General features: G+C 39.7%; 4 protein-coding genes across 6 annotated transcripts; 2 read left to right on the top strand and 2 right to left on the bottom strand.

Annotated features, from left to right (window-relative positions):
* The first annotated feature begins 406 nt into the window (after window positions 1-406).
* On the top strand, window positions 407-4,289 carry LOC137942120 (leucine-rich repeat receptor-like serine/threonine-protein kinase RGI4). The gene is made up of 2 exons (XM_068787805.1): window positions 407-3,549; window positions 3,662-4,289. Exons 1-2 carry the CDS (start codon window positions 699-701, stop codon window positions 4,159-4,161), a joined length of 3,351 nt encoding a protein of 1,116 aa, XP_068643906.1. The 5' UTR covers window positions 407-698; the 3' UTR covers window positions 4,162-4,289.
* A 141-nt stretch (window positions 4,290-4,430) lies between these two features.
* LOC137942119 (cell division cycle protein 48 homolog) lies at window positions 4,431-8,409 on the bottom strand. Its single transcript, XM_068787804.1, has 9 exons — window positions 8,256-8,409; window positions 7,734-7,896; window positions 7,380-7,608; window positions 6,527-7,293; window positions 6,205-6,426; window positions 6,030-6,101; window positions 5,522-5,803; window positions 5,038-5,397; window positions 4,431-4,942 (listed from the first exon to the last, which is right to left on the bottom strand). The coding sequence occupies exons 1-9, from the start codon at window positions 8,288-8,290 to the stop codon at window positions 4,646-4,648; spliced, it is 2,427 nt and encodes an 808-aa protein (XP_068643905.1). The 5' UTR covers window positions 8,291-8,409; the 3' UTR covers window positions 4,431-4,645.
* Window positions 8,410-8,871: 462 nt separating this feature from the next.
* Window positions 8,872-14,196, top strand: LOC137941149 (25.3 kDa vesicle transport protein SEC22-1). Of its 2 annotated transcripts, none has more exons than XM_068786438.1 (6): window positions 8,872-9,162; window positions 11,152-11,366; window positions 11,614-11,774; window positions 11,888-12,034; window positions 12,913-12,989; window positions 13,892-14,196. In XM_068786438.1, the coding sequence occupies exons 2-6, from the start codon at window positions 11,179-11,181 to the stop codon at window positions 13,973-13,975; spliced, it is 657 nt and encodes a 218-aa protein (XP_068642539.1). In that variant the 5' UTR covers window positions 8,872-9,162; window positions 11,152-11,178; the 3' UTR covers window positions 13,976-14,196. The 2 variants fall into 2 exon arrangements, with proteins under 2 accessions (XP_068642539.1, XP_068642537.1); XM_068786436.1 differs by having other exon boundaries at window positions 8,873-9,162; window positions 11,161-11,366.
* Window positions 14,197-14,688: 492 nt separating this feature from the next.
* LOC137940266 (hexokinase-1-like) lies at window positions 14,689-22,317 on the bottom strand. Of its 2 annotated transcripts, XM_068785219.1 has the most exons (10): window positions 22,041-22,317; window positions 20,805-20,871; window positions 19,871-20,021; window positions 19,590-19,772; window positions 17,792-17,866; window positions 17,423-17,578; window positions 17,209-17,307; window positions 16,980-17,110; window positions 15,420-15,501; window positions 14,689-15,307 (listed from the first exon to the last, which is right to left on the bottom strand). In XM_068785219.1, the coding sequence occupies exons 2-10, from the start codon at window positions 20,837-20,839 to the stop codon at window positions 14,960-14,962; spliced, it is 1,260 nt and encodes a 419-aa protein (XP_068641320.1). In that variant the 5' UTR covers window positions 20,840-20,871; window positions 22,041-22,317; the 3' UTR covers window positions 14,689-14,959. The 2 variants fall into 2 exon arrangements, with proteins under 2 accessions (XP_068641320.1, XP_068641319.1); XM_068785218.1 differs by having other exon boundaries at window positions 20,805-22,317.
* Window positions 22,318-25,641: the final 3,324 nt, after the last annotated feature.

Below are 25,641 nucleotides of genomic sequence, written 5' to 3'. Positions count from 1 at the left end.
TACTCACTTCCATGTGCGCTGGACGCCCCCCTCCTCGTGCCTTTAGATTCCTCAATATTTTTTAACTGATATTAACCAAGTAGAGTATCATGGTCACCGAGGCCCTTAGGCGTGGCCCCTATCATGAGCAAAGACGGAGTTACTTCAACAAGAAGCAGTTGTAGTTGAGGCAACTGAGTAGAAGACCGGGAGAGAGACAGTGAGGCTATGGGAGATTAATTTTACCGTGACTGCGTCTCTGTTGAGGTCTCTGTGTGTGAGTGAGATCATTATTCTTTTCAATGGCAGTCATGCGGGATCCGTCCTTGCTACAGCTTGAAGCTCTGTGTTTCCGTTTCTTGAGAATCGAAGATCCGTGTTTTAATAATTATATGAGATGAAGAGATAAAGCTCATAAAATATGGAGGAAAGCTCGTCGCCCATCTCTCCCTTTCACTAAAAAACTCCTTTCCACTGCTCTCCATCCATAAACTAATTGGAAGACACCATCTAAATTCTATCGCTCTGCACCAACATCATGGCCTAGCTGGTCTTGGATCCGGAGATTTTGGGTCTCGAAGTTGCATTTTTTTAAAAGACAGCGACATGGGTGTCTGTAATCTCCCTCATTTCTCCTCCATCTTCACCTCCTTCCCTCCCCTCAAGGCCTCCTCTCCTTCTCGCGCTCTAGTCACCCAATAAGGGGATTGAGTTTAGTAATGCCTTTGATTCGTCAATGGACCTGCCTCTACTTGCTGCTCTTCGTCTCCTTCTCTCTCCTGGCTTCCGCCGTAAGCCCACAAGGTGAAGCCCTGCTATCCTGGAAATGGGCGTTGAATGGATCAGTTGAGGCGTTGAGCAGCTGGAATGGATCAGATTTCACTCCATGTGGCTGGTTTGGCGTCTCCTGCAATGCTAATATGGAAATTGTAGAGCTCAACTTGAGGTACGTGGATCTGTTTGGCTATGTCCCCTCTAACTTGACTGCATTGAAGTCCTTGAGCAAGCTGGTTCTCATAGGGACCAACCTCACGGGTCCAATCCCCAGAGAAATAGGGAATTGCCATCAACTCAGTTACTTGGATTTGAGTGATAATAGCCTCATTGGCGAAATTCCCGCTGAGCTTGGCCGGTTGGGCAAGCTTGAAATTCTGCTAATCAATTCGAATCGGCTCGAGGGGGCGATTCCTATGGAGATTGGCAATCTCACTAGACTCCGATGGTTGGTGCTCTACGATAACCAGCTCAGTGGCGCAATACCTTCCTCCATTGGGAACTTGAAGGGTCTCGAGGTGCTTAGAGCTGGTGGAAACAAGAACCTTGTTGGTCCCTTGCCGATGGAGATCGGGAATTGCAGCAATCTGATAATGTTAGGTCTTGCAGAGACCAGCATGTCCGGGTTTCTGCCAAGTAGTCTCGGCCTACTGAAGAAGCTTCAGAGTTTGGCTATCTATACAGCTCTTCTTTCTGGCCAACTCCCTGCCGAACTGGGTGACTGTACCAGTCTCCAGAGCATCTATCTGTACGAGAATTCTCTATCCGGTTCAATGCCGACTCGGTTGGGAAATCTTCGGAACCTGAAAAATTTGTTACTCTGGCAGAACAACTTAGTGGGGGTGATCCCTCCAGAGCTCGGAAATTGCAGGCAGTTAATGGTTATCGATCTCTCAATGAATTTAATCACCGGCAGCATCCCGCAGTCTCTCGGAAATCTGACCCTGTTGCAGGAGCTGCAGCTGAGTATGAATCAGATATCCGGCCGCATTCCCACAGAGCTGTCCAACTGCCAGGGCCTCACCCATCTCGAGCTCGACAACAATCAGATCTCCGGGATAATTCCTCCGGAACTCGGCCGGTTGACCAACCTCACGCTTCTATATCTGTGGCAAAATAAACTGGAAGGCAATATCCCATCGTCTCTGTCCCAATGTTCCATTCTCGAAGCGGTCGACCTCTCTCAGAACAGTCTTGTTGGCGCAATCCCGAATGGGATTTTCAATTTGAAGAACCTCAACAAACTTCTACTCCTATCGAACAATCTGTCCGGTGAGATCCCGCCGGAGGTTGGGAACAGCGAAGCTTTAGTCCGGCTCAGAGCCAATGACAACAAGATCGCCGGGAAAATCCCGCCTGAGATTGGAAAATTACAGAACTTGAATTTCTTAGACCTGGGTTCAAATCACTTGACGGGGGCGATACCGCCGGAACTCTTCGGCTGCCGGAATCTGACCTTCCTCGACTTGCATTCGAACTCCATAAGTGGGTCACTCCCGCCAACTTTCGGCGATCTCGTTTCCCTTCAATTCGTTGACCTCTCCGACAACCAGATAGAAGGAAGTCTGACTTCCGATGTCGGATCATTGACTTCGCTGACCAAGCTCGTTCTTGCGAAAAACAAAATTTCCGGCATGATTACACCGGAACTCGGTAAATGCATTAAGCTCCAGCTAGTTGATCTCAGCAGCAATGGCTTCAGCGGGGAGATTCCACAGACTTTGGGTCAGATTCCGGCGCTGGAGATTGCACTGAATCTCAGTTTCAACAACCTATCAGGCGCGATTCCAGCTCATTTTTCCAACCTCGAGAGGCTGGCAGTTCTCGACCTCTCACATAATGGTCTCTCTGACGGGCTTCAGTTCCTCTCCGGACTACAGAACCTCGTCTCGCTCAACATCTCTTACAACGATTTCTCAGGGCGAGTTCCGTATACACCTTTCTTCGCTAAACTCCCGGTCAGCGACCTTGACGGCAACCCAAACCTTTGCCTCGCGGGAGGCAGGTGCTCCGCCATCCGCCCCGGCTCTGCACAGGTAACGACGGACGCCGCCCGCGTGGCGATGATCGTGCTACTGTGCACAGCGTCCGCTTTACTAATGGCCGCTCTGTTCATTTTCCTCAAAGGAAGACGGAGAGGGAAAAACGGCGCGCACGAAAATGGCTGCGAAGATGACACCGAGCTGGGGCCACCCTGGGAACTGACGCTGTTCCAGAAACTGGACCTCAGCATCGATGACGTGATAAAGTGCCTGACCGCCGGCAACGTTATCGGCAAAGGGTGGTCCGGCGTCGTTTACCGAGCTACCCTCCCTGCTGGGCACACGATCGCCGTAAAGAGATTCCGGTCTTCGAAGGCGTATTCGGCGTCGGCGTTTTCGTCGGAAATCGCGACGCTGGCGAGGATCCGGCACAGGAATATCGTGCGGCTAATCGGGTGGGGTTCCAACCGCAAGACGCGTCTGCTGTTCTACGACTACATGCCAAACGGGACGCTTGGGGCCCTCCTACACGACGCGCCGGCCGCAGGAGGTGCGGTGGTGGAGTGGGAGACGCGGCTCAAGATCGCGCAGGGCGTCGCGGAAGGGCTGGCTTACCTGCACCACGACTGTGTGCCGGCTATCATGCACCGGGATGTGAAAGCCTACAATATCTTGCTGGCCGACAGATACGAACCGTGTTTGGCGGACTTTGGGCTCGCCCAACTCGTCGAAAGCCAGGATGGCTCACAAAGCGCTGGAGCCATCTCAGCTAACAATCCAAGGTTCGCCGGATCCTACGGTTACATCGCACCCGGTAATTCCCATTTTCCTCGATCTGAACCATACATAAAGCGGGTCCCAGTTTGAATTTTCTCTTACAACCATTCGATTTCTTTAAGGTTAGTAAAAATCTTAATTTTGTGCAGAGTACGGATGCATGCTGAAGATCACGGAGAAGAGCGACGTTTACAGCTTCGGGGTGGTTCTACTGGAGATCATAACCGGGAAAGAACCGGTCGACCCATCATTTCCGGAGGGCCAACACGTGGCCCAGTGGGTTCGGGAGCATCTCAGAAGCAAAAAGGACCCGGTCGAGATAATAGACCCGAAGCTGCAAGGTCGACCCGACTCTCAAATCCAGGAGATGCTCCAAGCTCTGGGAATCTCTCTCCTCTGCGCAAGCAACAGAGCCGATGATCGACCCTCCATGAAAGACGTCGCAGCATTGCTGAGAGAGATTAGACACGAGCCTTCAACTGGATCTGAGCCGAGTAAGTTTGGCGACGATTCTTGCAAAAGAGCGGATGCTCCCTCGTACTCTTCATTGGTTACCCCTGCTCAGTTCCTGCTACAGGGATCTTCACATTGTTCAATAGCTTACTCTTCTTCGTCTGGTGGGATCAGTCGAGGAAGAACTTTGTACTGAAAAAGAGGGATTGAGAGATGTAGTTTGATTTTTTTTTTTTAATTTTAATGTCGAGCGTTTGGTAACTGTAAATGTAACAGGGATTATGGGTTAAACCTAGATGAGCAGAGTGTATAGCAGCAAACAAATCAGTAATCATCTTTAAAAGTGGGGAGAATCACGGAGAGATTTTGGTTACTGCAAACTCAAATTCTTAATTTCGTGAATAGAAGTTAAATTGCTGGCTAGCTACATAACAATTTAAAATACCACAAAAACAGTAATAGAAGTGTATGTAAGAAAGATCAGGGGTTGCCCCCTGCCTCTCGTTTTTCTATTAGTATTCTTCTCAACAAAAACAAAAAAACACGATTCGTACATCAATTTGTGGAGCGGGGGAATCGAACTGCATCTCCAAACCATTACCCAAATTAAAGAGAAAAAAAATTACTATACTGCAGCCTCATAAGCACTACAATATAAGTAATCTTTTGCCAAAGGTTTTTCAGTTGTACAGATCATCATCTTCTCCTGCGGCTGCAGAAGAGAATGGATCTGCAGCAGTGGTCGCCTCCGTATTTTCTGGCCGGTCTGGAAACCGGAACTCGGACCCAAACCCACGAGACTGCTGCAATGTTTGAGCAAACAGTTGATACTTTCGGATGTCCGCATCACTCACACTACGACGAGCATATTTCATGGATTCCTCGAAGTGACCTGCCTTGATCTCTGGGACATCATCTGTTTCATCTTCCTCCATGGCTTCAGGATTCTCTCTGCTCTTCCTTTCCCGCTCAATATCCTATCATTCCCCATCAGAGAATAATAAAATTAAAAACAGCAATTGAATAAACAAGACAGAAAACACCCCAATCCAAACAGTAATATTTGACTGACCTTCTCAATGTTTTCTCGGATGGCATATTTGCAAGCACGTTGGCATATTTCAGTAATATCAGCACCACTAAATCCATGGGTATATTTTGCCAAAGCAGCAATATCAACATCCTTAGAGACAGGCGACTTTCGGAGGCATGCTTTGAAAATTTGCAGGCGGGAAGCCTCATCTGGCAACGGTATGTATATTAACTGATCCAATCTACCAGGCCTCAGTAATGCCGGGTCAATGATGTCTGGCCTATTTGTCGCTCCTATGATGAACACTGTCTTCTTAGCTGTCATTCCATCCATCTCGGTCAACAGCTGGTTCAAAACCCTGTCTGCAGCACCACCAGCATCTCCAACTGAGCTCCCACGCTGAAAGAACATGATCAATACAAGATTAGTTTTCACTATCGGTAACATTCAACAGCACAAAATTGCAACCAAGGACTTGAAGTAAATAACTCAAAATTAAAACATTTAAACTTTGAAGCAATACCTGTGTGGCAATCGAGTCTAATTCATCAAAAAAGAGAACACAGGGAGCAGATCCACGGGCTTTATCAAATATCTCCCTAACATTAGCTTCACTTTCTCCAAACCACATTGTCAGCAATTCAGGACCCTTGACACTGATGAAATTAGCTTGGCACTCGTTAGCAATAGCCTTTGCAAGGAGGGTCTTGCCACACCCAGGAGGTCCATAGAAAAGGACTCCTTTAGAAGGTGACATGCCAAATTTCTCAAACTTCTCAGGGTGCTCCACAGGGTATTGTACAGTCTATCAAAAACCACCAAGATAGTATCGGTTCAATTATTTCAATTGAAATAAAAAGCAAAAGAGAAAAAATTAATATGAGGAGCCCAGTACATCACCATGCGGATAGCAAAACATTCTAACTGAAATGGGATAGAAAATGTAAACATGCCAGAAATATATGCAACAGGCATAGTATGCATCTTCCCAAAAAAAAAAGAAAAATTATAGAAAGGAACAGTTCGCATACCTCCTGAAGTTCTCTTTTGACATTTTCCAATCCACCAATATCTTCCCAGGAAACATTAGGCACTTCAACAACCTGACAATTTCAACAATCAAATGAGCATGTATATTCGTATATATAGAAAAACAGAGTTCCTACTCCATGGGAATATGTAAGATGGATATGAATAAAAACTTACAGTTTCACGCAAGGCAGAAGGATTTGAAGATCCTAAAGCAGTCTTGAAGTGTTCATTAGTGACAGCCATGGAGTTCAGAACCTCAGCATCAATTGACTCATCTTCAAGGTCGATAACATCCATCTTCTCCCTAATGCATTGAAGGGCAGCTTCTGTACAAAGTGCAGCAAGATCAGCTCCTACGTAACCATGTGTATCTTTTGCAACTTTCTCAAGATCAACCTGCAGATAAGAGTTAGATGGAGTTAGTGCAAAGCTAGCAACTACTTTGATTTCTGAAAGAGTTAGAGAAACTGAATAAGGACCCAGCTTAAAGCCTTACATCTTCAGCAAGCTTCATGTTCTTTGTGTGGATACGGAGAACTTCCAACCTCCCAATCTCATCAGGAACACCAATATCAATTTCTCGATCAAACCTTCCAAATCTCCTTAGTGCAGGGTCAATGCTATTCGGTCTGTTGGTGGCTCCCATTACAATTACATGGGCACGGGATTTGAGACCATCCATCAAAGTCAGAAGCTGAGAAACAATGCGTCTCTCCACTTCACCATGTGTCTTCTCTCTTTTTGGAGCAATAGAATCTATTTCATCTATAAAGATGATTGAAGGTGCATTCTTCTCAGCTTCCTCAAAAGCCTTCCTTAAATTACTCTCACTTTCTCCAGCCAATTTTGACATTATTTCAGGTCCATTGATAAGGAAGAAGAAAGCCCCAGTTTCATTAGCAACTGCTCTTGCAATCAAGGTTTTGCCGGAACCTGGAGGGCCATACAGTAAAATACCCTTGGGAGGCTTCACACCAATAGACTTGAAAAGTTGAGGGTGTCTAAGAGGAAGTTCAACCAATTCACGAATTTGAGCCATTTGTTTCCTAACCCCACCAACATCGTCATAACCAACTTCGTTCAATCTTTCTTCATCCTCACGTTTGACAGGTTCTCCTTCACAAAAGATCTCTGTATCTGGGGCAACAACACAGTATTCGCCAGGGTCTGTTTCAATAACTTTAAACTCAACACTACGCATGCCTCCCCTCACAAGGAAAAGGTCACCTTTACGGACAGGTCGATAAGACTCCAAAAAGTATGCTGTTACGTGACTCATAAAGTTAGCAACAGAATTATGGAATGGCATATATAAAAAAGAAAGTTGTAAAACAGTTAGTTACTCTTACGTTTCAAATAAGCATCGAACAGATTGCCAGTGACACCCTCAATGGTGTCATCGATGGGAAGAATGTGGACCTGCTTCCCATACTTCACATCTGGGCACTGATGAACAGACACAACATCTCCAAGGCGTACCCTCAGATTTGCACGGACAACTTTGTTCATCCTTATTTTGGGCTCTTCACATTGTTCGTCAACAAGCACAATACAAACAGTGTCCCTCCTCTTCTTTCCCTGTGCACGCAGAAAAAAAAACTGTTAAACATTTTCAATGGCAAACTTGATCCCACAAAAAAAAAAAACAAAGGAATAAAAGAATGGGAAAACAAATTATTTTTAAAAAAATAAATAAAATTTACCTTTATAAGTATTGTGTCCCCCCGGAAAAACTGCAGCTTCTCCATAGTATCGGGATGCATCGAGACAACAGAATTGTCATCGTTGACAGCTTCATCAACAACAAGGCGATTGGGCGACTTTTTGCGTTCCAGAATTGCAGTACTAAAATCTTTCTTTCCTTTGCTGCAAGAGCAATAGAAACATCATAAGAATCGATCCATTATACCAACAGAACAATTGGAAGTAAACAGAGATATATTCGCACTGATTTCTAAAACGAGCTCAGCTATCTAATCAAACTGCCACGACGACCTAGCTATGTTTTCGCTTATCAAAGGAAAGTTAGGTTTCGGTTATGATAAAGATGAAAAGAACTGCATTTAATAAAAAACCAACGTAAATTAATCCGCCGATCATGAGAGAATATTGGGGCAAAAAAAAAAGGAAAAAGTGGATCTCAGCCCTAATTCTACAATTTCCTCGTAACACATCTTCTGAACGAAACAAACACTTGAAGGGCAGTTAAGGAGAAAGGAACTCACGATTCGGACGAGGACGCTTGGCCTTTGTCCGCCATTGCTAGGGTTTCGTAGTATCGGTAAGAAAAAAGAAAACGAAAATCACAATCTGAAATATGAGAGAACTGGAAGGACGGTCACTGTATCGAATGGTCTCCTTTATAGAGGAGGGAGGAGGTGTTTTAGTTTTACACCAACACCGCGAGATGAATCCTACCCACGCGCCTCGTTCTATCCAAGGATAAAGTGAAAATAGAAACTCGTTAGGCAGGTTTCGATTAAAAACTGATAATCCAAACTCATCATTGACCCAACCCGGTTCACCCAACTCGAGCTCCAGGTTCGGTTCACCTGCCTCGTCATGGCTTGGGGATTGCAAGTTTTGCCTTTTGAACAGACGTGTCTGGTTTGTTTCGTCCAAGACCCAAACCATGATTTTTGTCAATCTTCATTCGAACCAAACCCGTAATTCAACCAACTATGAAAACCAAGTACAGAGACCTGGTTAGTGAGAATAGAAGCGTCAGGCCCTCAACTTTGACCTAGTTTGTCGAGTTTCAAATTTAATATGACTAGCCGAATCACGAGTCAACTCGACTAATCTTGAAACTATGGTCGGTGCACAGGACCTGCGTCGGCGTTAGCATAAGCATTTACGCGTCTCGTCTTTTCGTTGCTCCTGGCTTGGTTTTCTTTTCTTCTCCCGATATATACAATAGACAAATTTTAATCCTCCTTTCTGGGACGAAGGCGTCCTCGTGTTCTTCTCCGTCAGTCTTTCTTCTCATCACGACCTCGACTCTAACTTCTCGATCTTTTGGCACTGCTGTTGATCACGCTTTGATCGGTGTCATCTCTTACATAGGTCAAAGTCTATCGGAGTTGCCCTCCTCCTCAAGCGCTCTCCTCCGACTGCAACCGTGGAACACAGGTGAGACCCAGCTGCACGAAGTACAGATTTTTGAGAATTAAGAAAACAGAATTCCTGTATGTGCGATGTTTGTCTCGTGAAATATCTAGGGATAAATAGAGGTTACTTTATTGGAAATTTGGTTATGAGCGGATGGATTTGGGCATGAGATCTGGTCCTTTTATAGCTGGATCTGTCGTGGGTAACGTAATTATTTCAAGTTTTGCGTTGGGTTCGAGTTATTCTAAGATTACTTATACGGAAACTGCAGACTGATTTTAGTTTTTAAAAATTAAATGAAATAAAAATTCCACTGTAACTCTGGAGTCCTCTGTTAGGAAGTGAGCAATGTGAGAGTTTTGAAATTGTTGAAGGGGAACCCGGTTGATTGTTTTATGGTCACAGTTACCGAAGCATTTGGAGTTTCGTGGTTTTACTCTCCAGGTGCCTTAAGACGATGATTGTACAGAGAAGCTGTTCAGAATTGGCCTGTAGAATCCTGTTAAGAACCATTTCTTTTTGGCTGTATCATGATGTGGCTTGGGTGTTCATGTGAGAAATCTACTTCCACATATCTTGCAGACATTGGAGATGTGTTTGAAGTTAATTGGCTGTGTGATAAGTCAAAGACATTGATTAGTGGGTGGGTTTCAAATTTTCTTGTGTAGTCAACCTTAAAAGTCAGATGTCCAGGGTGGGAATCTCTTACTTGTAGACAACTTGGAAATTTTATTAATATCAGCAATACATGGCTCTGTCTGATAACTGTTAGCTAAGATGTGACTGAGACATTGTTTTTTTTTTAAGTAGTTCCAAAACACTTTTCACATTCTCATATGGACACAGCATTTTTTTTAAAGTGCACAGTTGCTAATCAGTTACATTTTTTACTTGGAGGGGATTTTGAAAAATGGTGGCTCTGATATTTTTTTAAAGGAAAAATATTCAGTTCCTTTTGCTTATTAAATCTTTCGTTTTACTTCTTGCTTATTCCTTTTTGCATGCAAATATGCTTATTCTCCAGGTTTTGATTTTAAATGGGTGAGGAAATGGTAATCACTTCTGATTTAATTTCAGCTACCCATCTATTTAGTTGTGAGTTTTCTTGCTTTCGTAGATAGGGTAGGGCTTGAAACTAAGACCTCTACTCACTGACAACTGAATGTGATGGTTGAGCTAAGGCCCTGTGAATGTTTCTGGCCCCGTCTCGACTCTAAACTTCTAAATGCTCTTCATAGTCAGTAATGCTTTGATCTATCTGCTCTTTGAAGTGATGTACACAGCTATTTTCTATTCTCTCTCGGGAGCTTTCTTAATAAAATCCCTTTTCTCATGGTTAGAAAAATAAATGCTAGTCACATTCATCATGGAACCAACATCTTGTAAGATTTGTTGGCTCGAAGACTCACAATGGCCAAGGCTGCATTTATCCACCTTTTGTGTGTGTGTGTGTTGTTCAATAAGCAAATAGAAAGATATGAATACTTGGTTTCGTTTATACTTCATTTGGAAACATCTTTTCATTGAGGAACTGGCTTTTGTATTCCCCCCCCCCCCCCCCTGCTTTTTTCTGACTTGGTTTTGTTCCCCATCTGTTTGCTGATTCTTGTTACTTCCAATGTGGAGTTGATAAGATGAAAAGTTGGAGAAGAGCTCTGTCTGTCTCCCGCTCTCCCTCTCTGTTTTTCTCTGTTTCTCTCTCTTCCCTCTCTATCTCTCCCCCTCTCTTTCCCTCTTTCTCTGCCCACCTCGCTCGGATTTTCTTTATCTTCTCTCTTTTGAGAGTCCCTCTTGGCAAACAAGGCACTACTTGTAGCATGAATATATGTGATATTAAGTTTGTTAAAAGAAGTTTGTACAGGTGCTAATGTTTTGTCTGCTTGAAATCATGGAGAATATGGATCTGGGAGGAGTAAGTTTCACTGAACAAAGCAATATGCATGTTTGAACTCCTTTCCTTTCTGTGAGGGGCTGCCTGCAAACTTGTGATATATTATTAATCTTTCTTAGTTCTTCCAGGAGTGAAAAACAAAGAGGATGGTGAAACTGACAATGATAGCTAGGGTTACCGATGGCCTTCCTTTAGCAGAAGGACTGGATGATGGCAATGATACAAAAGATGCTGAGTATTACAAGCAGCAGGCCAAGGCCCTGTTTAAGAACCTTTGTAAGGGCCAGAATGAACCGTCCAGAATGTCAATTGAGACTGGTCCTTACGTTTTTCAGTATCCTAATCCAGTGATCTCATTTCTGAGAATCTTCTTTATGCTGTAGCATCGATCTAGATCTGTTCTCTCATTTTTGTTATCCTTTCATAGATTCTGAGTTGTAAACTGATTATTTGCTGGTTGCACATTCACCTGGAAATGGCTTCTTCTCTTCATTTTTCTGCTTTTGCATTTTCTTGTAACCCACTTGTCCTTCAGATGCATATCAGTTTTATCATTTTGTTGGCCTTAAGTACCTCTTCAGCTATATCATTGAAGGCAGGGTATGCTATCTTACAATGTGTGATCGTTCTTATCCAAAGAAACTTGCGTTTCAGTATCTAGAAGACCTCAAAAATGAGTTTGAGAGAGTCAATGGTAGTCAAATTGAGACTGCAGCGAGACCTTATGCTTTTATTAAATTTGGTAGGTCTTTTTTATGTGTTCTTATTCCACGTTTTATTTTATATATTGATATTCTTTACTTATGCTTCATAACATAAAATAGTTAAAAATTACTGTCTTCCTCCTGCTTATAGATACATTCATACAGAAGACCAAGAAATTATACTTGGACACCCGCACTCAGCGGAATCTTGCCAAGTTAAATGATGAACTTTATGAGGTCCACCAAATCATGACCCGGAATGTGCAGGAAGTCCTTGGTGTTGGCGAAAAGTTGGACCGTAAGTTAGATATGTTCCATTTTTTATGCATCTTATATCAATTTATTGGCTATATTGTGGAACTGAAAGCTAGGATAGTGAATATGAAAATTCTTGTTTTAAAAGTTTATAAAATAGGAGTTGATGAATTGGTCAAGGACCTGGGTTCTGTAGAAGTTGGACACCTTGAAGTCTAGGTTCTAGGAAATTACTAAGTATATTATAGTAGCAGCATTTTTGGCATAGTAATCTCTTGATCTAGAGGAGATTTGATGCTGCACTTAAAGAACGAATCATATATTGAATTTTTGGATGGAATTTTTGTCAAGAAGAAGACAGAAAAAAACTGTACATTTTGGGGTCAGGGTAGTCTTCTTGAGGCTAGCTCTCTTCTTTGGTTTGTGGAACTTGGTTGGTTCAGTTAGCTTCATCTAGAGACTTGGTTTGAAATTCGATTTTTAAGCAAATATCCATTATTTTTTTTATGAGAGAAAAATATTCTATATTTAAATACAAAGTAGTAATGGAATTATGCATTGAGAAGTCCCCATTAAATCTGTATGTATCTGATGTGCAACTTCAAAGGAATTCCTGATAACTCCAACTGGAAAGTAAAAAATTGTGTTTATCAAACTTACTATCCTAATACCCTCGTGAGGTTTGAACCCAAGACTTCACTCTGGAAACTCCCCCATGTGGCCTCTTTGATGAATTACAGGGCCTTTGCAGTTACAGTAGTAAATATCTTCTGTTTCTCTCTCTCTCTTTTTCTTTTTTTTTATGGCTACGCCTCTTATTGAAATGTTTATATTCAAAGTTCTGCTGTTTAACATTAAAATACATTTTCATTTAAAAAAGTAAACTTATTCTAATGCCTCTATTGTTTTTTGTATTTGTAGATGTTAGTGAAATGTCCAGCCGACTGACATCTGAATCTCGTATTTATGCGGATAAAGCAAAGGATTTGAATCGGCAGGTAGGCTGTTTCTATTCTCAATAACAATATTTAGCTTCTTTAAACATTTTATGGTGCACATCAGGATCTTTCGACTTGCCTCAGTCACATGCTGAAGTTTGCTTATCAATCATGGAAAATGCTCTGAAAAACAGAGAAATCATGGATTGGCAAAGCACATGAGCATGTTATGACTGTTTGCTGTTGAATGTGTGAAATACTGTGTATTTTCTTGACTGTGAAACTCAATTGCTGGTAGGGTTGCAGTCAGGAAAGGTTGACTTGGGATCAATTTAGTCAGAAGTTTTCTATGAATTTGTGCACCAATTATTTCTGAATTTTTTCTCTCACAATTTAAATTTGGCTGCAATGGAAGTTCTTTTTCTCTCACTCTGAGTTATTGAAGTTCATATTTTTTAAAATCTCTACTGATGCTGGCATTTCAAGAATCAACTTGTTGTACGGTCACATTTTTAATATTGTAATATATTTCAAGAAAGAAAAGGGAAAGAGGAGTTCAGTAATTATCTTCTCTCCACCTTTACTGAATCTTGTTTCTGTCTCTGCTTTTATACCTTTTTTGTTGCTTAAATCTTATGTGGAGCTTACTAAAAGTATTACCTGAGCGTTGCTTTCCTGCAGTTTACTCTTTTATTCATATTTTAGCTATTGTTATTCTGGTAGTTGTTAGTTGTCCTTATTTCAGAGAAAAGAACCCATCTGTCATGAATTTCTATTGCAAACAAACTACAAGATGGCAGTTCTATAAATACATCAGTGATCCATCCAAGAATTCCTCGTTTCCTGTGTAAATCAAGGCGACAATCCATATGCTATGCCTTTCAGTTTTATTTATTATTGTGACATTCCCCTGTTACATTTTTTTAAAGCTCAATATGTGTATCAATATTACTGTTTTGCAGGCTCTGATTCGTAAATATGCTCCCGTTGCTATCGTCATTGGAGTTGTTCTTCTTCTCTTTTGGGTCAGAAAGAAGATTTGGTGATTTAGCTCTCCTTCACAACTTTGGAGTGATGGCAAGGATCACCAGCAGCTCATTTCAGAATTTTGCATGTAGTCTACTTTGAAAGTTATTCTACAGAAGCGGATGTGTCAATTTTTACATTACATTACACTGTATAGGACAAAGTGTTCAGTTCACTGTGAGGAAAGGATCTCAAGTGTAGGTCTGATATGAGCAATTCTTTTAGATTTCTGTTCTGTTGAGAGTCGGAACTGGTCACCAAATTTGGCTTCTCATCATTCCAGTTTAAGAAGTTTAGTTTAAGGTTGTTTTAGAAGTACCCTATTAAATATTTCAGGCTCTGCCGAACTTGGGTCAGCATCAGGGAAAGCAGGATTTTGCAGAGCAGCTTGGGCTCTTAAATCTTAATGCTATCATGCCTGCCATTGAAATTGCCCAAAAAGTCATTTTATCCTCGAACCTATGGTTGTTATGGACAAAACAAAATGGGTTTTCTGTAACCCGTTTTAACTTTTAACTTTTAATTACCATTCTAGTATTTTGTGTCTATTTTATCTGATTATTTTTTCAAGGCACCCAAATTTCTATAATTAACCCAGTTAATAAATAGGTAATTAAACGAAAAAAAGGAAAAGTTAATAAAATGATATAAATATTTAAAATTTAGATAATAAATAATAATAATTTTTTAATTTATATAAACAGTAAAAAATTATATAAATATATACATAAAAAATGAGGGAAACTGCCGGGCTCTCTCAATACCCACTTATTTATAAGAGATGCAGGAATGTCCAAGAAGAAGAATTAAAAGAAAAAAAGTGAATTGAAATTTTTGCAGGCCGGAGTGGATATCCAAACTAGGCTAAGATCACTTCCATGTCCTGCAGCTTATACAGTTCTTAACGATAAATAAAAGACAGCCGAATTTCAAGAATTCCAGAATTCCCTCTGAGATGTAAAAGGAAAAAGGAACAAAACAAAGCAGAGGCGCCTCGTTCCTCTTTAGGACTCATCTGGCTTAAGGTACTGAGAATGAGAAGCCGCAAGTAGAGCTGCACCAATGCCTGAACCATCATTTGCATGCTCAATGGCAACAGTGTCTGCAACTACTTCCCCAAGCAACTCCCTAAGAGTGCTCTGCAAACATGTGCTATATTCACTGTAGTGCTCAAACAGTCCACCGTCCATGGCTACTACTGTTCTCTGTTTTTCGCCATCTCGGACTACGTCTCTTCCTACTTTCTTCAAGATTCCATAGATTCCAGCAGCTGCAAGCCGAGCCCCTCGGGTGGAAACTATGTTACAGATCTCAACAACCACTTTCCGGATCTTGAGGGAAGTGCTAGATATCTACAACAGTTGTCGGGTAAAAACATGAGCAAATCTAGATAGCATTCATGGATCAGCTTAAAGAATTGCAAAATGAACAAATAGCCAGCATCGACTTTTACAGGGAACTTACTCCCAAAATATCCTTCATCTTGGTTCCAACCACCTTGAGATCCGGGGATGAATCACGATGCATCGCAGACATTTCAGGAGTTCTGCATATTTCAAAGAAGAGACTTGTTACTTGCAGTTTATGATACAAGAAAAGCCAAAATTATCAGACACTTAAGAGATGCAAAACATCATTGGGAAGGGAGCTTTTGTATTCTTGGATCATGAAAACCAATTCACCATTCTGTACTCAGTTGAAAAGTGCCAAGACACTGGATTCAAGCTAAAACTTCAACAAGGTTTTTGTTTTCAGACATTCAACAAGTTCTCTATTCTTTGTTTAAAAAAATCGACATGATTTCTTTTGAACATCGATGAACTGCGAGACAGACCTGAGACCACAACAAGAAGTAGCTATTTTGAGCATTGACCCAAAAAATCCATACACAAAGCGTCAATAATCGTATTCCAAATTTAATATGAATTAGACCTCATTTGGTTGAATACAGAAAATTATTCAATGCATTCAAAAAACATATTAACCAACTGCAAGCCATAAAGAAGGTGAAGCATGCCCAACACTGCCCCAGTGGTAAACTATAATCAAGTTTCACTATATTTTCAACTAGATAATCAAAATCCAACAGAGTAACATAGTAGCGCATACAGTTTAAGTTAATTAACATTCTGTGAATGAAATATATATTTCACAAGAAACTTAAAACACACAAAAAGCTAACACAGCATTCGGAAATAGTCGATAAAGCTGAAAGAATTTCAAAGTTCATATGAGGCTTAATGAAATTTGAAATTACTTAAAGAACAAAATTTGCAATACGAATACATGGTTCATGAAAAGCATTAAAGGAATACCAACTGCTCTGACTCCTACAAATTATAAAGGCTAAGGCTTAACCCTAACTATTTCAGAATCCCCACCCAGTCCATTCTGTCCTTGACTCCACTTACTTACCTTTTTATAAGTCAACTTCTTTTGCTTGTATTGAGCCCCAGGTCCTAAGTATGATCCATTTCTAATTTAACCTTCCTCATTTTTCCTAGCAAGGTAAGCTACCAAATAAATAAATAAATAAAATAAACAAGCAAACAAGGTAAGACATTGAAACTGGCTCCACCAACAACCAAACAAGGATTTCAAGTAATCCGAACATTTTGTACTCCAGCACATAAGCTTGTAATTTATTTATATAAATGGTTAAACTCAGGGGCATTAAACATCCAGACTTCCAAGGGCTTCCTATTATTTTTGGATATAAAAAACCAAAGGGCTGATGAGGTTGGCCAATTACATACTGGATTAGATAACACCAGTATGACGTAGCTATGAGCTCATCCTATCTTTAGGCACCAAGATTGGCACCTGTTTCAATAGAAGAAACTATGAAATAAATAAATTACAATGTGCCAACTTTATCAAGACCATTTTTTCTCAAGCAATTCCAGGTAAGAGCTTCAACAGATTTGACTAACTGAAGACAGTAAAAGGATTACAGAGAAACATATGAACCACTCAGCAATGCTGTTTTTGCCAAAGTTGACCTGTTGACAAACATAAACATACCTCAGTACAAATGGTACTTGAAGCTTCGGAGGAACTGTATCACCAAAAAAGGCAGCTTCTTCAGCCATTCTACACAAGACCCTCCGAACAATCTCTCCCAGATACATACCAGACAGCATCTTCTCAAAAATCTACCAACATCAAGTGCACATATCCATCATCATGTTATTCCAGAAGGAAAGACATGAAAATTTTGCATTGGAATAGAACCAATCACGTTCACAAGCACCTGTTCTCCTGGGTTGAGACTATCACTGTCTAATGCCTGATCATATTCTGTTACGGGAAGATGTGATGACCTGAAATTTCCCCATTCCATGTTGATCACCTGCAGGAGAATGAAACTTTTAGAATGTCTCCATCATCAACTAAACTTAAAAGTTTGGAGCATGTTTACTCAAAAAACTTTGAGAAATCAATAAAACAAAGACAAAATCACTAACCATCTCTCCTGACTTAGGCAGCAGACCATGCCACTTAGGAATTGCATGTGCTCTCTCCACATAAGCAGCATTTGTACCCGTACCAAGGATCACAGCAATAAGAACATCATTGTCATGGTATCTACCTCCAGCCAGTGTCCCTATTGTATCATTGACCTGCATAGTGCATTTATTGGCATTTATTTTGAAGAGATCAAAGAATACATGCAAAGGCTACTCACAACTTTAATATCCTCTCCAACAGCATCTTGTAGGATGGTTTTAAAAGTGATTAAAAATAACAACAATAAGCTCTCTTGCTAGAAGCATTTGACAATAAAATGAATGATTAAGTTTTACAATGTTTAAATGCTCCAAATATGGACTTACCAGTGCTGAGACACGCATATCAAGTCTTTGTCTCTCCATAGCCCTTGTGAGTTCAGCCACCACATCTTCCCCAACCTGGTTCAACAATCATGAAATAACAATCATAAAAAAGAAAAGAAAAGAATCAAATATGCGAATGCTCCTCAAACTTTACTACTTTAAAGAAAAAATAGAGATTCTTTCCCTTCTAGTATCACAAAAGCAACCATTACTGCAACTATTATTTCTATCACTACTGCTACTAAGGTTTATATGATCAACATCAGTTTATAGAGAAAAAATAATTTCTAACATATGGTAAAGGATTTTAATGTAGAGAATTTGCTATGGACGAAATTTATTTAGTTTCATCTAAGTTGAAAAAATCGCAATGCCAGCAATCAACTTTAACATGGAAATAAGAAGAGGTTTGAGGATAAAATTATTGAAAAATGAAATAAATTTAAGATGCCTGTTCCTATCAGATGCGGCAAAGGGTATTCTGTTTATCAAAATAATTTTTTGGTAGTACAGTTTAAGACATTACTTTTGAGTGGAAATAAGGTAGAAAGTCTGAAATTGTCACATACATATGTTGCTTTCAATCTCTTGATTCAACGTTTTATTTTCATGAATTGATATCTGGAGTCATGAAAAAGATTTATTTTATTTATACAAAGAAAAGTTTCAATAATTACAAGTTCAGATGTCACCTTCATTCAGAACGTTAGACAAAAAGGTTTAAAAAGGCAATAAAAATAAGTAGCAGTCCTTACCTCGGTCACTACATATCCTGTTTTACCACTTACCCTCGCACTTTTCTTTAATTAAATGCTTGGATAATTTTAAATGGAAATAATGAAAACATAAATAGTAAAAATGTCAAAGAGAATATAGCTACATGTAAGTAAAGACGAGAGAGTGGCTTTTCTTCTTTAGTTCTTAAGGAGATAATTTTTGTAATTCTGTTCTTCTTCCCCATTTTGTTCAAGTCATATCTTCTTTCTTTTCTTATTATCCAACTTATGGTATGTTGTTTCTCTGCTTTCCCTTGTCTTTATCAATTTTTATTTTCATATCCTCAACAAGAGAAATTATGTTTGAACAGAGGATTCACAGGAAATTTTGCAAGAACTGTAGAACACTGCAAGTCTTTCTTCACACTTCACCTTTTCTATTTAACATAGTTATTTTGTTTTAGATGTAAGAAACCTCACAGAAGTTTTACTTGTGGTTGCTTCTAGTATTTTTATCTTTCAAATTTCATCTTCTGCAACATTAAAATGAAATGGAGATAGTTAAAATAAAGGTGATGATGTACAGGGATGGGTAAGAACAGAGTTGAAAATTCAACCTATCATGGATTTAAGCGAAGATGGGGTTTAAGATAGGGGTAGTGGGGTGAGGTCGGGTTTCTATAACACGTTCTCATCCCTATACAAGAATGATAAATTGCAAAGAACTAACGATGACCACTATCAACATGCTTCACATAAGATTGCAACAAGGTAACTCATCAAATAAGTCAGTGTCTCCTATATGATACCACCATACAGTGAATCACTAAAGGGTGGCAAGTCAAGCATTTTATATGTGATAGGATTACTATATATTTGTTTTCTTGTTTCAAACTAAACGAGCCTATATTTTATGATTATTTTCAGAGATCTGCCCGACTCTATTCACTTGAGCAAAATCAGATAGATGAAACATAATGAAAACAAATAAAGACACTTTAGAAAGATAAGCATACTTAAGAATTAAACGAGAGATAATAGACATAGCTACTATTTAATGAAAGAAGGTGATCAGAATTAACCGCATCTTCAATAGAGAATCCCTTTGTCCATTTTATGAGTGTACCAGAGGATATTGATGTCTGCCTCACAGGGAATGAAAATGTAAATCCAAGTTCTCTCTGCCTGCCTACTGAAAGATGGAAACCTTCACCTTCCATAGCCACAAATTTTGCTAGCTCAGCAGCAATATAATCAAATAGAGCCTGAAGAAGCACAAGCCTTTTAGAACATTTGATAAACATATAACACGAAAATGAGATACTGATATCAAGCCAGAGAAGGAAGAAATACAGAGACTTACATCTGAAGTTCCAGTCATTAAATGAGGGGGAATGGAGACTTCAGTGAATTCTTGTTTAGCAACTCGCCCTTCTCTGCCACCCAACTGTACTCTCAGTACACGGAAATTTGTCCCACCAAGGTCCAATGCATAAAATAATCCTTTTTCATCCCTAAAAAGAAAATTAAAAGGGAAAACATGTAAAATAAATCTCATTCCAGAGAGGGGCCAAACGAAGTCACTTGAGCAGATCAGTAACTTCTATTGTAATTTTGTGTTTCAACATGACTTGCTTCTTGACTTTCACTTTCAAGTATCTAATGCTTAAGAAAGAACCAAAGCCAGTACAGTTCGTATTTCCTTTCATCATTCATGTCATCGACACTCTAAAATGAACTACCTCACAAACTTGGATTTGAAGAGAACGTCCAAATGGTAATGTCTATCTAACTTAGTTTCATCGATATGGTACAAATTAAAACTATGTTCACGAACAAGCTTTAGAATAAATTCACAGACTCCGTTATGCTGCTCGAAGAATTAGTCCAACACTCTGTGATAACAAAAAAATTTAATTTCAAGTACAAGGAAAGCAAATGGGTCAAGGAAAACCAAATAAATACTTAAATTATATAGTGATTCTTCTCGTTTGCTTTTAGTCATGAGGAAGAAAAGGCAATTTCAAAGACAGAAGATTGAAAGGAAATATCGTAAGGAGCCTATAATTATTGAATGGACTACCCGTACGCTTTCACCGATGAAACAAGAAAAACATATCACAATAAAAATTTAATGAATTCATTAATAACCGTAAGCTAAATGAAAAAGAAGAAGAAGAAGAAGCAGAAGAAACAGAATCAGAAACAAAAAAGAAAACCCATAACGAACAATAGCGGAAACTAAATAAGATTGATAAAAATAAAAAAGAAGAAAACAAGAGAGCAAATGATCATACCCAGTGGGAAGGTTATCGACATAGCTAATGAGCATCTTCAGCTTGCTCCCGCCCTCGGATGCTAGACCTGCATGCATTTCAACGGCCATTGCATCCGCTACTTGACGCAATTTTGAGGTGGAAGTGGCACATTTCTCTTCGAATTCTTTCAAAATCGCCATAGCGCGGGCCCACCTCCCAGAGTTACGCATCCGGTGGCGGACTATAAGCGCTGCCACCGCGCAAGCGGTAGCAGCACAGAGAACTGCTGATCCCACGGCCACTTTCCCCATAATGAATAATCACGAAGAAAGCAGTAGCAAAAACTAGTTTTTTATGCGATTCTTTCGCGTTTCCTCCAAAATCGCGTCCCAAAAATTACAAAAAAAAAAAAAAACCCACGTTTCTTTAACTGCCGGGAACCTTTCAAGAGGCTTCTGCTCCTCTGCTTTTCAATCAAAGAAAGCCTTCCGACGAAATCTATATCTTCCGAAAGAGAAAAAACCCTAATATGGATCAAGCTTCCCTCCTCCGGCTGGATCTCTCAAAGAAATCTTGATTGCCGGAATTACGACCTTATACAGCGACCAAATCAAGGTATAAACGGGATTTGATTCCCAGCAGCTTCAATCAATGATCTCAAAAATCTCTTTTCCCGTTTCTATGGCGTTAGTCATCGAAACAGAGCAGGCAAGCAAGCAAGCAAGCAGGCAAAAAACTAGGATCTTTGGGCTCACAGTCACTTCTACTCCCTTTTCTGTTGCTACTGCTGTGGAGCGTCCGAAGGAGGGGATAAACAAATAGTCACCTTTTATCTAGAATTTACAAGAATAGATGCAAATGCTAACAACCCATGAGTGCAAGTCTGCAAATATATTTAATCGTACTTGTCTGATGTAAGCCAATTTCAGATAACGACGATTAACGGATAACCATATCAATTAATCTAGCTCCAGTTCAATTAATTGTTACCAAAACGAGGTGCGAAAAGGCTAATCAAGAGGAACCCATACAAAAAGTTAGCAAGAGATTTTTTTTATTTTTTTTTGCTGTTGCACGATTCGATTCCTTAATATTTAATTCACATAATCTCGACTACGGGAACAACTTTTACAGGAACCAAAATCACCATTATTAGGTCAGGTAAAAGAGTTTGAGTTAAACAAAAAATCCAATCTAGTTCGATCTTTTAAAGGAGGCGCTTTCCCCTCGACTGAGTTCAGAGATGGGTGGGAGCAAAAAAAAACCCAACTCTACCTTAACAACGAACTTGTTGCAGAAACTGGGAGCTCTAATTGGTAATTCGGGCGGAAGAGAGGGAGCATAAAGGGTACGGCGGAGTGGAAGACTCCGAAGTAGTGAGAAAGAAGCCTAGGAGTGAGAGGTTCCTTCTTGCCGTGTTCCATCCTACATCCTTCGTCCTCCATCCTACATGTGACCTGTGAACCCGCCTGTTACAAACTTACCACTCGCCTGCAGATTCCTCCAAAAGCCACTTAGCTGGAGCAGACTACCGGAAACTGGTAAGTGTCACGCACTCACCTTTATCGTCTTAAGAAAAAGCTAAAGGAATCTAATAATCCCCGGGCGTTCTACTTCAATCCATTTCCAAGAAGATTAACAGCTCGACCCCCGCCAGCGTAATTCGGCGCATCCGATTCGCGGGATTAATGGAGAATAACCGAACTGCAAAAGGTGAGACAAGAGCGACAGATGTCCAGCGCAGGGCGACACCCAACCCAACCGTTTCGACGTCATGCGTTTGGAGGTATCGCGGAGCGAACCTAACCGGAGCAGGCAAGCGTAGGTCCCTCAAAAGGCCATCACTGAAAAAGCCAGGTTAGGCCTGTGTTGCTCCGAGGCTGAGGTTCGGTCGTCAGTATGTCTGATTCAGGCCCTGCGAAGCAACGATCCCAGTAGGTGTTCACTCTTCACACTCGAATCTCGACTTCCGATAATTTCATCATTGTCCGAAGATAGTGCAGAGGCTTTGCCTGGGCCTTTGTCTGGCTTCTGAGGACAAGAAACGAGGACAGATCGAGCGTGAGGGTGACCAGCTCCTCCGAGGAAGGTACACTTTTCCAGGCGCTATGTCCATACCAACTCTCGTGAACCTTTTTTTTTTTTTCTTTAATGGCAGTAAGGAGAGATTGCAGAAAGCTTCCATCGTTTCTTGATCGCTGGATATGAACACGGTTCGGATTCCGCAAAGGAAAAGCACGGTGGCAGAGGGTTGGATGTTGGAATTCTGATTGATATCTAACCACATAACCATTTGTAATAGCAAATTTTGAATTAAGATTTATATTGAAATCCTAATCTAAATCATTGATCAACTAGGGCCTAAGATTTAAGGTTTAAGGTTTATAATATATTGAAATTACTATGATCTTTGATTCATCATCTCCTGCTTCAATAATTTTAGTAGGTAACATCAAAAGAATTCATTGAAAAACCTAAAAACAAGAAGTTATGTGCATTAAATCCTAACAATAACTTTAGTTTGAGTCGGATCCTAGTTAAATCTTAAACCCTAATTAAACTCTAACTAAAACTAACCATAACCATAACTCTAATTCAAACCCTTATCCAAAAGAACCTAAACCCTAAAGTTGATGAGACAAAAGTGTTGGACTTTTCATTGTTTATTTCTTTTCTTTTTTTATTGGCGAGAATAAGTTACTTTTAATAATACACTTAAACAAACATGGTTACTTTATAATTAGTAATTTAATATAATAAATAATTAAGATAGATTTTTTTAAATTTAAATTAATACAATAATTACGAGTTAAAATTCTAATTATTAATTAAATTAATTATATAAATGTAGAATACTTAAACAAAATATTTACTTTTACAATGTCTAGATACTTAGATCAAATTCTTACTTTAACACTGTCTTAATTATCACTCTTAAATTACTAATTTTGTATAGTATTAACTATAATGAATATAATAAATAAATAAATATAATATTTTATTAATAACATAAGATAGATTTTAATGTAGGATAAATTAATAATATAATTATGAAGTAAAATAAAATTATTAGTTATAAAAAATAAAAATAAACTCGATCGACAAAGCCGAATGGGAAGAATTTTTTTAGGGAAATCAAGGCTGATTGGGGAAATCGAAGCAGAAAGGGGAAAAAATGATAGGATTTGAGACAACAAGAGGGTTTGGACGGTGAGAGGGAAATCGAACCCGAAAGGGGAAAGAATGAGAGGATTTGAGACAACATGAGGGTTTGGATGGTGAGAGGGAAATCGAACCCGAAAGGGAAAGAATTAGAGGATTTGAGACAACAAGAGGGGTTGGTTTGGACGGCGAGTGGCAAATAGAACCCGAAAGGGAAAATTAAAGAAGAGAGGATTTGAGATAACAAGAGGGTTCGACATCGAGGGCATGGTAGCACGGCGAGACAACAAAGCCGAGAGAGAGCGAGAGAGATGAAGTTTGGGAAATAGAGAGGGTCGAGAGATAGGAAAATGGAGGGAATGTCGAGAAAGAGGACAACACAAAGAGCGTCAAATGAGCGAATGAAAGTGAATAAACTGGGTTTAGAGTAGGAATTCACTTTCACTTGTTTGACATTGGAGCGAGTGATCATTCACTTTCACCTTCCCATCGTGTGCATGCACTAATGCTTTTGGGTAAATCGCTTCACTTTCACTTTCCCTCAGGGTGTACATGCCCTTAGTTCACTTAAATACATTAATTAAGTATTTGGGAATAATATAATTCTGAAATTAGTAACTATTTAATTATTTTAATAACTTATTTTAAAATCCAAAATGAATAATAAAAATAAATAAATAAAACCCCTAATAATATTTATATCATATTCCTTTTTTCAAAAATATTTATATTTAGCTCATGCTTTCGTATTTTTGTTTTTGAGGGATAATGAGTCTTAAAATCGGAGAGAAATTAGAGGGAGTAAATGGGAAAGAGCTTAGTTACGAGCAATTCGTGGTGAGGTATCCTCAGAAAGCTAAGCCCGTTTTATTGACTGGATTGATGGATGATTGGAGGGCTTGTAGGGATTGGTCACCGAAGATGGAAAACCTAATCTACATTTCTTATCGACCCATTTCGGGAGTTCATGGTTCAGGTACTTCTAAGTAAACTCACCGGAAATCATCTTTTTTTCTGGATAAAAAATGGCATTCGACTGCGGAGTTCTTGTCCATGACATTGTCAAAGGATGCTTATTTTTGTTTAGTGGAGTACTTAATTAACCCTTTTGGTTTTTATGTACAGATTAACCTAACTTGTTAAATTTCAAGTCACTTTGATATGTTTTGTTCTAAGCTGTTCAATTTTGTGTATAGAGTTTTGATGGAATTTTTCTTTCCATGAAATATCATGAAGGATGTGAAACTGTTGTCTTCCTAATGATAAAATGGTTGGAGCTGTTGCTTCTGATGCTATTATCACGTGGTACCAGAAAATCTGTCTATATCTTACCCTTTAAATTTCATGTTAAGACAAATTGAACTCTACCGAAGAGGAAGGTGTGGATGAAGCAAGATGACTGTTTATAATCAGCCAAGGAATTAAGATAAAATAGTGATTCTTTTAAGGGTTCTATTCCTTTTTGCTTGATAGTATATTTGACACAGGTGAACATGAGAGCAGGAAATCTTGTCTGACAATGGCTTGGCATATAAGTTAGTCTCTTATCTCCAACATCTCCTTGTGAATATTGTTCCCTCCTCTTAGCTTGTTGTTGCCCTGTTTTTGTTTGATAAAATTTGCATCATCTGAATAACTAAAAAACCAACGACTAGCCCATGCCTGAAGCTTCGGAGATTGTAGTTCTATTTTTTTTAGCTACTTGACTGACTCC

The sequence above is a fragment of the Aristolochia californica genome, unplaced genomic scaffold (genome assembly GCF_029961685.1).
Source record: "Aristolochia californica isolate CCGP_79_NKW_82.1479 unplaced genomic scaffold, dmAriCali1.0.hap1 SCAF_9, whole genome shotgun sequence".
NCBI lineage: Eukaryota > Viridiplantae > Streptophyta > Magnoliopsida > Piperales > Aristolochiaceae > Aristolochia > Aristolochia californica.
This window is presented reverse-complemented; position numbering and strand designations above follow the sequence as displayed.